At 44.8% G+C, this 12,629-nt stretch overlaps 1 protein-coding gene across 2 annotated transcripts in view; it reads right to left on the bottom strand.

The window, feature by feature from the left end:
* Positions 1-12,629, bottom strand: part of ATL2 (atlastin GTPase 2) — a 130,037-nt gene that overhangs the window by 30,709 nt on the left and 86,699 nt on the right. For both annotated transcript variants that reach the window (XM_068232299.1, XM_068232301.1), the window contains exons 5-8: positions 9,079-9,129; positions 7,153-7,209; positions 4,298-4,390; positions 2,182-2,320 (exon numbers count right to left, since the gene is read on the bottom strand). In XM_068232299.1, the coding sequence (XP_068088400.1) occupies positions 2,182-2,320; positions 4,298-4,390; positions 7,153-7,209; positions 9,079-9,129 (340 nt within the window). The remainder of the gene's footprint in view (positions 1-2,181; positions 2,321-4,297; positions 4,391-7,152; positions 7,210-9,078; positions 9,130-12,629) is intronic.

Below are 12,629 nucleotides of genomic sequence, written 5' to 3'. Positions count from 1 at the left end.
AAAGCAAAGCTATCAAGCGTCTGCAAAATGAAAGCAAAGCTATCAAGCGTCTGCAAAATGAAAGCAAAGCTATCAAGCGTCTGCAAAATGAAAGCAAAGCTATCAAGCCTATGCATATAAATGCTAATGAATGCAAATGAATGCACGGCTGACAATCTTCTGTAAATTGAAGCAAAGCTATCATGCATATGTTAATAAAAGCAAAGCTGACAAGTATATGCAAATAAATGTAAGGCTTAACAAGCCTCTGCAAAAGAAATAAAGTCTTGCAAGCCTATGCAAAATGAAAACAAGGCTAACAAGCATATGCAAATAAAATCAAGGTTAATAAGTCTCAGCAAATAAATGCAGGGCTAAGCAGCCTAAGCAAATTATAATCTGCACACAAATGCAAATCAGGGGACCACCTGAAATTATTCAGAGATTTGTTGGGTGAAAGTTTCTATACCCCCAATTCTGCCAATCAACTTTATTCCTGTGCAGGCTTGACCAGCTAATTTTTGTTGCAAATGGCAACATTCCACCTTCATCCAGTCCTGCATCTATTGCTTGCTTGTTTGGACACAGGAGAAGAAATAGCACAAAACATACAAGGGAAACCACTCTAATCTCAGCCATGTGAATGCATTTCCCCAGCAAATAATTATCAGTCCCCACAGCTAGCATGCAACAATCCTATGCAAATGCTAGACCTGAAAATTACTTCTGTAAACTCATAGGAATAGGATCAGGGGTAAGGGCTTTTAGCAATCGCTGAGCCCCATCTGGAGAAAAGAGACACTTGGGGATTCTAATCTCTGTACTGTCCCCTCAGATTCTCCCCCCAAGCCAATACATGGTAAACGCTACATCACCGTGTTGTCTGCCGACAGAGGATCCGCCATGACTTGCAACAGCAACCGCTCAGCCGGCGTCTCTGTCTCCTCCATTATACTGGAGTGATCCGGAAGTACCACATCCTTAAGCTTCTGCTGTGATCACTTCCTACGGCTGCTGGAGGACGGCGTTGTCCATATACAAAAATCTTGGCGCCGTCTCATCCTAGCCATCTCCCCCTTGTCAGATGCCACTGTGCACCCGCGTGCACTCACCGCTCAAACTGCCCACCTGGCCGAGCTAAGTGAGATCATCTGTGACCCTTCAGGCTACCGAAGGGGGGAGATTCCCAGTGTCATAACACACACAGACATGATGACCACCTGGGAACAGAAGCACTATGTCTAACTATTGCAGGCAGGATAAACTTCCCAACGCCTGATCACAGGCCAGGATGGGATCTTATCCCAAACAAACTGCTCTGCATAGCTACACAAAGTCGCCAAATAGATAAATAAACTACAGCTGTCAACTGTGTCCTCGGCAGGCCGGAAACACAAGATACTGAGGGTAGCAGGGGGTGGGGGCCTTTTAAACTTCTTGTCAATTGTGTTTCCCTTGGAGGAGGAGCCTGGAGTCTCTCCTTTTCCTGCCGTACACTGAGATGGTTAGAGAAAAATACAGTATTTAACCACTTTATACTGCGTGTGCACTAGACCAGAATGGGCGTTTATATAAGCATCCTACAATAAGCCTAATTATTTTAGTGGCCTACTGCACTAATTTTCCAGCTTCCCACCTAACAATAGGATCCTCTTTTCTGTTCCTATTACTAGGTATTAGACTGCTTAGAACAAGTAGGGAATTCACTGCTTCGTGAAAACAGAGGAATATGGAGGCTGACATTATTTCCTTTTAAACAATACCAGTAGCTTAGCAGCCCTGCTATGCTATTAGGCCGCAGTAGTGTCTGAATCACCCCAGAAATAAGCATGCAGCTAATCTTGTCAGATCTGACAATAATGTAACAAACATCTGATCTGCTGCATGCTTGTTCAGGGTTGATAGCTAAAAGTATTAGAGACAGTGGATCAGCAGGACTAAACTGGTATTGCTTATAAGGAAATTAATATGGCAGCCACTATATCCCTCTCAGTTCAAGCTCCCTTTATGATGATCAAAAGGTAAAGAAAGCAAATCAGGTCCAAGACAACCCAAATTGTGATCTCAGCAAAGTGAGAAAGGTACTCAAGAGTGGATATGGGGAAAAGAGAATTGCCCACAGCTGCAGCCTTCCTGTCCCTCTCTCTGGACAAGAGAGAACAACAAGTTTTACTCAAATATAGATGACAAAAAAATACTTGCCAACTAATCTACCGTCAAAAGAGGGGTTGGTTGCTACTTTCAGACCAGGATGTGGCAAAAGGAAACAACTGATGTTGGTAAAACAGGAGTGTATATGCTTTCTGACATTCTGCAGCTCTTCGTGCTGGTTCTGTTTTACCTGTTAATAATAAAAAAAAAAAAAAAAAAAAACACACATTCAGGGAGGGGGGAAAAGAAAAATATTACTGAAAAGGAACACAATCCATTTTTTTCACAGCCATGTTTAATAATACAACAAGCAGATATTTAATCTGCCTTTCCTATCGCTCATGAAATAAAACTGGTTGACTCAGGCAAAACTGCGCTGGAAATTTAGGCGCAACAGGCACCTTCATAGGCCGTAATGGGAGTTTTGGCTAGATCGGCGCTCAGTAATTTGGTAGCCATCAAGAGACTGAGCCCAAATTACAATAAAAACTGCGGTATTCAAACACCAGCAACAGAATGGCCTGGAGGGGGAATAGTAATTAACGCCGCCAAGACTTTTGCAGGAGAAGGGTGAGCAGTTTACAGCTTCACCCTGCGCCCAAATTTACAGGCACGTTAATTACAATTACACAAAACTGGTATGTGTAATTATCAGTGCTTAGATGGACTGGACGCTTGTATAATACTTGCAGCTAACTTCAACCAAGAAGACAAAGGGCAGCCTGCAGCATCGAGATTATCAGCACCTTATACTAATCTGCATCTTGCCAATAAGTAATTACATTTAACAAAAAAGCACCTTCAGCAAGCACCTAATAATGAGGAGGTTATACAAGGAATCATCACTGCCCTCTCCTGAAAAATGCTGACTGCCAGGTAAACATACCAATATTCTGGCTTCAGTCATTTTGGAGTCACAAGTTCAGGTGCACAAAAGGGTGGTATATTTGGCATGCGCATGTAACACAGAAATTTACTAGTACTAATGCCAGAGGACAGGGGCGTAACAATAGACCCTGCAAGGGATGCAGCCGCAGGGGGGCCCAGAAGCCACAAGAGGCCCCGTGGGGGGAGAAATTTATTTCCCGTGTCCTGAGAGAATGAAAACTAAGGACACAGAGAGAAAAAGCTTTCTGCTCTTTGCACAATTGTTCTTATGACTGCATCTGCTCAGCCACTGATAATAAATCCTACAAAGTTTTGAAGACAAAGATTTGTAGGCAGTACCTATTTAGTGTGCAGCAGGGTCTTATATACAGCGCCCTGCCTCCAGCCTTTATACTCTCCCCAAGTGCTCTGTACGGCAGTGATGCTGGAGAAGTCCGCAGAGCCAGTTCTGTGAGTGAGTGTAATGCGCTGAGGCTGGAAGCACACTCATCTAATTTTCCCGCATGCATTTTCTGCACACCATGTGTGAAAACATGCATGTTTTATCACAGAAGCTAATTGATAGAGAAAACACCTGCAGTGCTTCACTGCTGTCTGTTTTTATCTGCAAGTGGAAAACTCATTAAAGTGCGCACCAGCCAATTGAATAACATTGGTGCTTAGTTTAGCTGTGCAGAAAGCGAGGGGGGGGGGGGGGGGTAATACATCCAAAGTTTTGCAGGGGGGCCCAGAGATTTATAGTTACACCCCTGCCAGAGCAGCAATGCCCATTACACTATTAGTGCCCATTACACTATTAGTGCCACAAGGGTTTATTTTGCAACAAACACTTTACCCCAGTGTGTGTGTGTGGCACTAATAGTGCAATGGGCTCTGCTCCCCTGAAATGAACAGTAAAATTGCAGTGTGTATGGCAAAATTTACCAGCCTTTTGTGCATCAGGCTCGAAGCCCTGTAACAAGCATGTAGCTGCTTGAAAGTGCACCTATACATGTGACAGATTTACTTTACTACCCTGCAAAAACAGACATTTTATTGAAAAAAAAAAAACATTTCCTATGAAGGGTCCTATTACACTTTATGCGTTGGTATGCATTTTTTCCACAGCGGTGCATTGTGAAAAAGCTTTCAATTAAAACACGTATAGTGGGAACTGAGCCGTAGGACAACAGGCAATACTTTGAAAATAAGTTTTCAGTTTTAATTGAGAGCAACTGATTACCGGAAGTATAAAAGGGCCTTAATCTAATGCCACGATGGCTAGTCCAGCATTTGTTACCTGCAACCGCTTTTCTAGAAAGAGATGTCCACCTTCTAAACCATAAGGATGTTCATAAGGATAGCTCCAGTCTCTGATTAAAAACATGAGGGTCTGCAATGGAAACATAGTATAATTGTAAACATTTAGCAACAAGAGAAAAAACAAAACAACCAATAACTATGGACAAAAAAAAATGACCTGCAATGTCTACAGAAATTCAATTTCTCACATTGTGTGTTCCTGAGCGCCTACCGGGTAACCTTGGACAATACACCAGAAATGACACTGCCAAGATTTGCATGTTAGTTTTAAGTGCTATGAAACCCAAATATTTCTGATCAGAGATAGTAAATAGCATAAAACTAATACTAATGGATAGTATAGTGGTTTCAATAGAAAGAAAAATTATCAGATTAGTTTGAGCTTTATTTGCAGGGTAGCTTCTGCTGTATTCAGGAAGGGGGTGTGGGGGGGGGGGGGGGGGGGAAAGCAGAGAACTTTCTCTGCTTTAATTGCTTTGTGAACACAGTGGAACCTTGGGTTACGAGCAGAATTTGTTCCAGAAACATACTTGTAATCCAAAGCACTCATAAGAGCAAATTTCCACAAAAGGATGAATAAAAACTCATAATTTGTTCCACAATCCAAACATTTACAGATTATTATTTTTTTTTTAAATACTTAGTACTGTACTGTATAATGTGAAAAAAGACCAACTATAACTAACCGAAACATTGCTATCTCTTGGGGCTCACCACAATCTCTTTAAAAGTATGGCTTTAACCTCCTGAGCGGTATGGACGAGCTCAGCTCGTCCATCACCGCCGGAGGCTGCCGCTCAGGCCCTGCTGGGCCGATTTTTATCAAATAAAGTGCAGCACACGCAGCCGGCACTTTGCCAGCCGCGTGTGCTGCCTGATCGCCGCCGCTCTGCGGCGATTCGCCGCGAGCAGCGGCGAAAGAGGGCCCCCCTAGCCGCCTGAGCCCTGCGCAGCCGGAACAAAAAGTTCCGGCCAGCGCTAAGGGCTGGATCGGAGGCGGCTGACGTCAGGACGTCGGCTGACGTCCATGACGTCACTCCGCTCGTCGCCATGGCGACGATCTAAGCAAAACAAGGAAGGCCGCTCATTGCGGCCTTCCTTGTTTATTATGGGCGCCGGAGGCGATCGGAAGAACGCCTCCGGAGCGCCCTCTAGTGGGCTTTCATGCAGCCAACTTTCAGTTGGCTGCATGAAATAGTTTTTTTTTAATTAAAAAAAAACCCTCCCGCAGCCTCCCTGGCGATCTCAATAGAACGCCGAGGAGGTTAAAGTAGACATGAACTCAGGACTGTGTGGTGGGCAAGCACCCTAACCACTGTACCACAACAGTACTAACTGAAGCTGGCCTAGCATTTACCATTTATGCTCAATACAAGAGAAAAAGTAGACAAGACAAACAACATTTATATCACACTTTTCTCCTGACGGACTCAAAGCACCAGAGCTGCAGCCACTAGGGCATGCTCTATAGGCAGTAGCAGTGTTAGGAAGACTTGCCTAAGGTCTCCTACTGAATAGGTGCTGGCTTACTGAACAGAGAGCTGAGATTCGAAATTTTAGGCCAGCTTCAGTTACTACTGTTGTGGTACAGTGGTTAGTGTGCTTGCCCACCACACAGTGAGACCCAGGTTCAAATCCCAGCCAATGTAAGTTGGCTTTTATGCTACAAATCCTTAAAGGGAACCTAAACGGAGAAGGATATGGATTTTTCCTTTTAAAATAATACCAGTTGCCTGAATTGCCTGCTGATCCTGTGTCTCTAATACTTTTAGCCACAGCCCCTGAACAAGCATACAGATCAGGTGCTCTGACTGAAGTCAGACTGGATTAGCTGCATGCTTGTTTCAGGGTGTGATTTAGCCACTATTGCAGTCACAAAGATCAGCTGGACTGCCAGGCAACTGGTATTGTTTACAGGAAACATCCATATCACTCTCAGTTAAGGTTCCCTTTAAGCAACCTAATGTTTCTATTGCATTGAGCATAAATTTTAGGCCAGCTTCAGTTACTACTGTAGTGGTACCGTGGTTAGTGTGCTTGCCCACCACACAGTGAGATCTGGGTTCGATTCCAAGCCATGGTATGATGTATACTGTTTTTTGAAATGGGATAATTCCCTGGCAGATGAGACCCTCCTCCCTCCGGTAGGAGGGAATAGGTAGAAGGGTAAGAGGGAGGAGGCCCACAAGAGGCTAATTAAAATCTTCCTAGCAGAGTGTGTAGCAGCTGTCCCATAACTAATTAGTGTAGGCAGACAACTGAGTCAAATAGTATAAGGACCTTGCTTGGAGGAGGGAGGGTGGGCGGGCTTACAGCAGTGAGACCAGTGTGTTTGGCAATAATGTGTCTGCTGACAGTGATATGAAGGGTCAAAGTTTTGCTCAATAGAGCATTATGGGGCGAATCGAACTTCCGCAAAAGTTCGCCTGAAGCAGGCGACCGCGAACCCCCAAAGTTCGCCTGGAACCGTTCGCAGGCGAACCGTTCGCGACATCTCTAGTTATGGGCTCTGCCTCTGACACAGGAGACCTGGGTTCAAATTGTGGCTCTTCCTGTTCAGTAAGCCAACACCTATTTAGTAAGGAGACCTTGAGCATGACAACCTAACACTGCTACTGCCTATAGAGTGTGTCCTAGTGGCTGCAGCTCTGCCGCTTTGAGTCCGCTAGGAGAAAAGCACGATATAAATGTCTTGTCTTGCAGCCAGCTCCTTTGATTTACACAGGGCACATGGTGGGTCTATAAAGATATTAGCTCAGTACACAGAAGAGCTCTGTCCATGGCACGCTAGTGATTAGTACTGTACATTGATTGCTAATGTCTGTAATTTACCTGAAAGGGCTTCTTGTAGATTTCTTCCATTGCAAGTCGTCCATACTCTGTAAAAAGCTGGGGAAGGATACAGTTAGGGGATTAGTGTACAGCTTTGTAAAAGCAGAACATTGGCAATTACCGTATTTCACGCCGTATAAGATGCTCCGGAATATAAGACGCACCTAGGTTTAGAGGCCAAAAACCAAGAAAAAAAAAAAAAAAAAAAAAACTGAACCTAGTGCATCCATATTTCAGGAGCACCTTGTACATGACCTCCTGACCTCCCCCAAATGGTGCCCCCAGTGTGCTGCTGTCTGCCCCATGGTCCTCCTGCGTGCCCCCCATGGTCCTGCTCTCTGCCCTCATGTGTCCGCTCCCTGCCCCCCATGTGTCCGCTCCCTGCCCCCCATGTGTCCGCTCTCTGCCCCCCATGTGTCCGCTCTCTGCCCCCCATGTGTCCGCTCTCTGCCCCCCATGTGTCCGCTCTCTGCCCCCCCCCCCCCCCGGTTGTCTCTACCCCTCGTTCTGGTGTCCTCAGTCCCCCCTGCGTGTCCTCGGGTCGGGCCTCCCTGTGTGAGAAATAGCAGCGCTTACCTTCTCCATCTTGCCCGCGGCGATTGAAGAGATCCGGCTTCAGTGGACGGCTTCCTCTAGTGCCGGCTTGTAATGACGCGTCATCTATGACGCGTCATTAAAAGGCGGCACTAGAGGAAGCCGCCCACTGAAACCAGATGTCTTCAATCGCCGCGGGCAAGATGGAGAAGGTAAGCGCTGCTGTTTCTCACCCAGGGGGGACCCGAGGACACGCAGGGGGGACCCGAGGTGCGGGTAGAGGGAAGCGGGGAGGAAGGAGACGGCCACAGCAGCACCACAGGCAGGGAATCCCTGACAGCGGGTCGCGGTTCGTATCGGCGGGCGTTCGTAAGTCGAGGATTCCCTGCCTTTGCCGTATAAGACGCAGGGACTTTTTCTCCCCATTTTTTGGGGAGAAAAAGTGTGTCTTATACGGCGAAAAGTACGGTACACATTTAGCTCTGGGGTGTTCAGGAAACGAGTGCTGTAACAGCATCAGTTTGCCTCATCAAATATGCATAAGATACTGATTTAGCATTTAGCAAGTGTTACATCAATAAGCTGACAATTGATCCTCAGTAACACTAGATGGCAGCAAAGATTGTTTCCTTTCATAAATATGGTATGTAGTATATCAGAGGATTGTCAGGGCTATAAGTACTCAGATTTGTATGGATCCCCTGAAACAAAATCTTCACGTTTACGCATTCCTGCTATACACCACTAGCCCCAGTTTAAAATTCCACCAGGATAATGTTTGCATGGTGTTTGTATCTCCCTCCTTATCTCCCAAAAACACTGGTAGCTTAACTGCCCAGACTGATAGAGAAACTAGACTGAAGATTTAAAGAGAAACTGTAACCAAGAATTGGACTTCATCCCAATCAGTATTGGACAAGCCCTTCCCCACGAAATACCTTTTCTCAAACAGATCATCAGTGGGCTCTGTATGGCTGATATTGTGTTGAAACCCATCCCACAGTGTGAGGTCAGGACCATGGTGCTGACATCACACCGTGGGAGCCTTGTTGCATTGTGGGAAATAACAGCGGTTTCCAACTGCCCAAAAAAAAAAAAACAAAAAAAAAAACAAGCAGCAGCTACTTCCACTGACATCACCTGCCAGCATTAAAAATGTCACCATATGATAAATGTCAGATTGTAAATCCGGGAGAGGAAAGATTTTACAATGGGCAAACCCTGACTAAATCATTTATACACAATTATTGTAAAAAAAAAATAAAAAAAATTTTGCACTTTTGTTCATTACACTATTTTCTCTGGAGTTCCTCTTTAAACCCAATTCTACCCCAATTCTCCCCCGAACCCCCCTCCCCCCACAGAAGATATGTTGGGCAACTGGTCCAGTACCTGTAAATGCTGCAAATCGTCCTCTTGAATGTTCTGTGACAAATTATACACCTGAAAGTAAAATAAAAATTTTCAAATTCAACTAAATAACAAAATAAAAATAGTAAACTAAATGTCCAGGTACTTGCCAAGCACAATTAGAAGTATATGACAGAAACGCTTGGTATAGTAAACCCTAATAGAACTTCTGTTATAGTAAACTTGTTTTTTTGGCTCCTGCTGTATTCTGTATCCGGCTATAGTGAAAAGTGGGCGGGGCATGTGTCATACATCAGTTGAAGACCCATGCCTGCTGCTCTGCACACTATTCTGGGCCTGCGTGGATTACCCCAAAAGTACCAGCCGCTGTGACCTATGCTTCCTGTATAAGCTGATGCCTGATTACTGAGGGAACTGCCTATCATCTGACTTGCTTGTGCATGGCTACAAAGCTACAACATTATCCAGGCTGCACAGAATTGTGGACAGAGTAGCAGACTATAAGTACTGTACCTGCATTAACTAGCAAGACCTATGCATCCTGTGTAAGCTGCAAGCTAAGCAAGCATCATTACAGCAATGACTATGAGACCCAGTACCCCCTCTGTAAACCGCAGAAATGCAGGTGGTCCTGAGCTCCAGTGGAAAAGCTACTCCAGCATCAAACAGGAAGTGTGAAAGAGGATTATTAACCTCCCCTGTGTTTAGCCCCGTAATGGTGACTGGCAAGAAAAAGATGATGAAAGCGGTACACCAGTCACCAATACAGTACACTAACAGGCATGGCCGGATTTAAGGCAAGGCCACAAAGGCCATGGCCTAGAGCACCAGGGGCGGGCTGTGAGCAGCAGGGTGGCAGTAGCAGTAGCAGTTAGACTGTCAAACATTTGTCCTGCTACACAGAGTTTGCACATAGCATTGTGCGGCTACAAACAGCTGGATCTGGCACTCAAGGGGATGAAGGGGCAGCAAATGGGTACTTCCAGTGATCTCTAATCCGCATGTCACTCACCAAGGATCTAACAATTAAATCCCTGCCATCACTTATCACTAACTGTCCTCAAAGGGGTCCTAAAATCAAATCTCTGCCAAGTGGGGGCGCGTCGGGGGTTGGCTGTTTAGGATGTGGTCAGTCCGGGGGCAGCTGGTGATAGTGGGCCTTGAGCGGTAAAAAGTAAAAATTTGTTACCGGTAACAGGCTCTCACCACGTGATTGTGGCGCTTCTCCTGGCTCTGTCTGCTTCCACTGGAGGCCACCCCCCTTACCAGTATAAGTTAGCTAGCAACAAGTGCCACAGAAAATGTTAGTTCGCTATAGGTACCCCAGCATAAGTGCCCCCCCCCCTCAGTGATCCCTCATCCCTGCAGTGATGTCTCTCCCCCCACCCCCTTATTTACAGTGAGTATGTAAACCTGATTATGTATTAAAAAAAAAAAAAAAAAAAAAAAAAAAAAAAACACTGCAAACTGCACCGTGGAAGTCCTGCGGTTTGTTAAAACAAGCACTCACATTTGCAGCAGTTTGTCTGCATATTCCATTAGGTGCAGATTCCAATAAGAAGCACTTTGACAGTAACTGCTCTGAAAAGCCATGCAGCATTTTTGACCTGTGGTTTATAAAAGCTAGAGCGTCCAAAGGACTTCAAGTCACATATTTTGGGATCTCGATACATCCCTTCATGACACATCAACTTCAACAATATGCTGCACAGAAATTTCTGCAGCACAATGTGATGCAACACTAAAGAGCAAGTGGAGTACGCCCCAAAGCTTTTAACAGTAGGCTAGGGGGGAGAAACTAATAATGGTGCCTATTAAAAAGGGCGCCCCATTCACATCAATGCAAATCTTTTTTTTTTTGAGTTGTGTAAATAAGGTGCCGTGTAAATATAAGACTATATCGCTTGTTATCTTTAACTTTCATTTCCATACCAAATTTATTGATTACAATACCCATCATTCAAAAAATAATTTCTAAAATTGTATAATTGTTTCTAAAATCTTGCCCTGTGCTTTCTCAGAAAAAAAAAAAAAAGAATAGTTCACATTTCAACTTTTTGCACCACAACGAGCAGCGTCCGTTATTCTTACCTAGGTTACAAATTATCGTTGTTCAAAATTATATTATAATACACACACAGATATTTGACAAGTAAAATTAAGTTTATTGGATTTACAGAAAGTGCACAATAATTGTTTAAACAAAATTAGGCAGGTGCATAAATTTGGGCACCACATAAAGTAATCAAATCAATATTCAGTAGATCCTCCTTTTGCAGAAATTACAGCCTCTAAACGCTTCCTTTAGGTTCCAGTGAGAGTCTGGATTCTGGTTGAAGGTATTTTGGACCATTCCTCTTTACAAAACATCTCTAGTTCATTCAGGTTTGATGGCTTCCGAGCATGGACAGCTGTCTAACTCACAACACAGATTTTCAATTATATTCAGGTCTGGGGACTGAGATGGCCATTCCAGAATGTTGTCCCTGCATGAATGCCTTAGTGGATTTTGTGTTTAGGGTCGTTGTCTTGTTGAAAGATCCAGCCCCGGCGCAGCTTCAGCTTTGTCGCCGATTCCTGGACATTGGTCTCCAGAATCTGGCGATACTGAGTGGAATCCATGTGTGCCTCAACTTTGACAAGATTCCCAGTTCCTGCACTGGCCACACAGCATGACTGAAATACCAGCATATTTTACTGTAGGTAGCAGGAGTCTTTCTTGGAATGCTGTGTTCTTTTTCCTCCATGCATAACGCCCCTTGTTATGCCCAAATAACTCAAAACTTCTTCCAAAATGAAGTTGGCTTTCCCAAATGTAGCATACCTCAAGTGGCTCTGTTTGCGCTGTGGGCGGAGTAAAGGCTTCCTCTGCATCACTCTCGCAGCATCTCCTTGTGTAAAGTGCGTCGAATGGTTGAACGATGCACAGTGACTAACTGCAGCAAGATGATGTTGTAGGTCTTTGGTGCTGGTCCGTGGGTTGACTGACTGTTCTCACCATTCGTCACGTCTGTCTATCCGAAATTTTTCTTGGTCTGTCACTTCGAGCCTTAACTTGAACGGAGTTAAATGGTCTTCCATTTCCTCAATATGTTCCTAACTGTTGAAACATACTGCTGAAATCTGATACCGCTTTATGTATCCTTCCCCTAAACCATGATGGTGAACAATCGTTGTCTTCAGGTCATTTGAGAGTTGATTTGAGACCCCCATGTTGCTCTCTTCAGAGAAAATTAAAAAAAAAGAGGGAAACTTAGAATTGACCCCATTAACCCTCCTGGCGGTCTATTAAAAACCGCCAGGGGGCAGCGCTGCTGTTTTTTTTTTATTTTTTTTTTAAATCATGTTGCGAGCCTAGCGCTTACCCCCAAATCTCCCCCTGCAAAATCTATGAACAACTTGGTCGTAGATTTTGCTGCTCTTGAGGCGGGGCTAACGGCTGCAGCCCTGCCTCTCAGCGCCGTCTATCAGCGGCGAATCGCCGCCTCTCCCCCGCCCCTCTCAGCTAAGGAAGACAGAGGCGGGGGGAGATGCGGAGATACGCGCTGACAGACGCGTGTGAGGCAGGGCTG

Source organism: Hyperolius riggenbachi, chromosome 4 (assembly GCF_040937935.1).
Source record: "Hyperolius riggenbachi isolate aHypRig1 chromosome 4, aHypRig1.pri, whole genome shotgun sequence".
Lineage (NCBI taxonomy): Eukaryota > Metazoa > Chordata > Amphibia > Anura > Hyperoliidae > Hyperolius > Hyperolius riggenbachi.
This window is presented reverse-complemented; position numbering and strand designations above follow the sequence as displayed.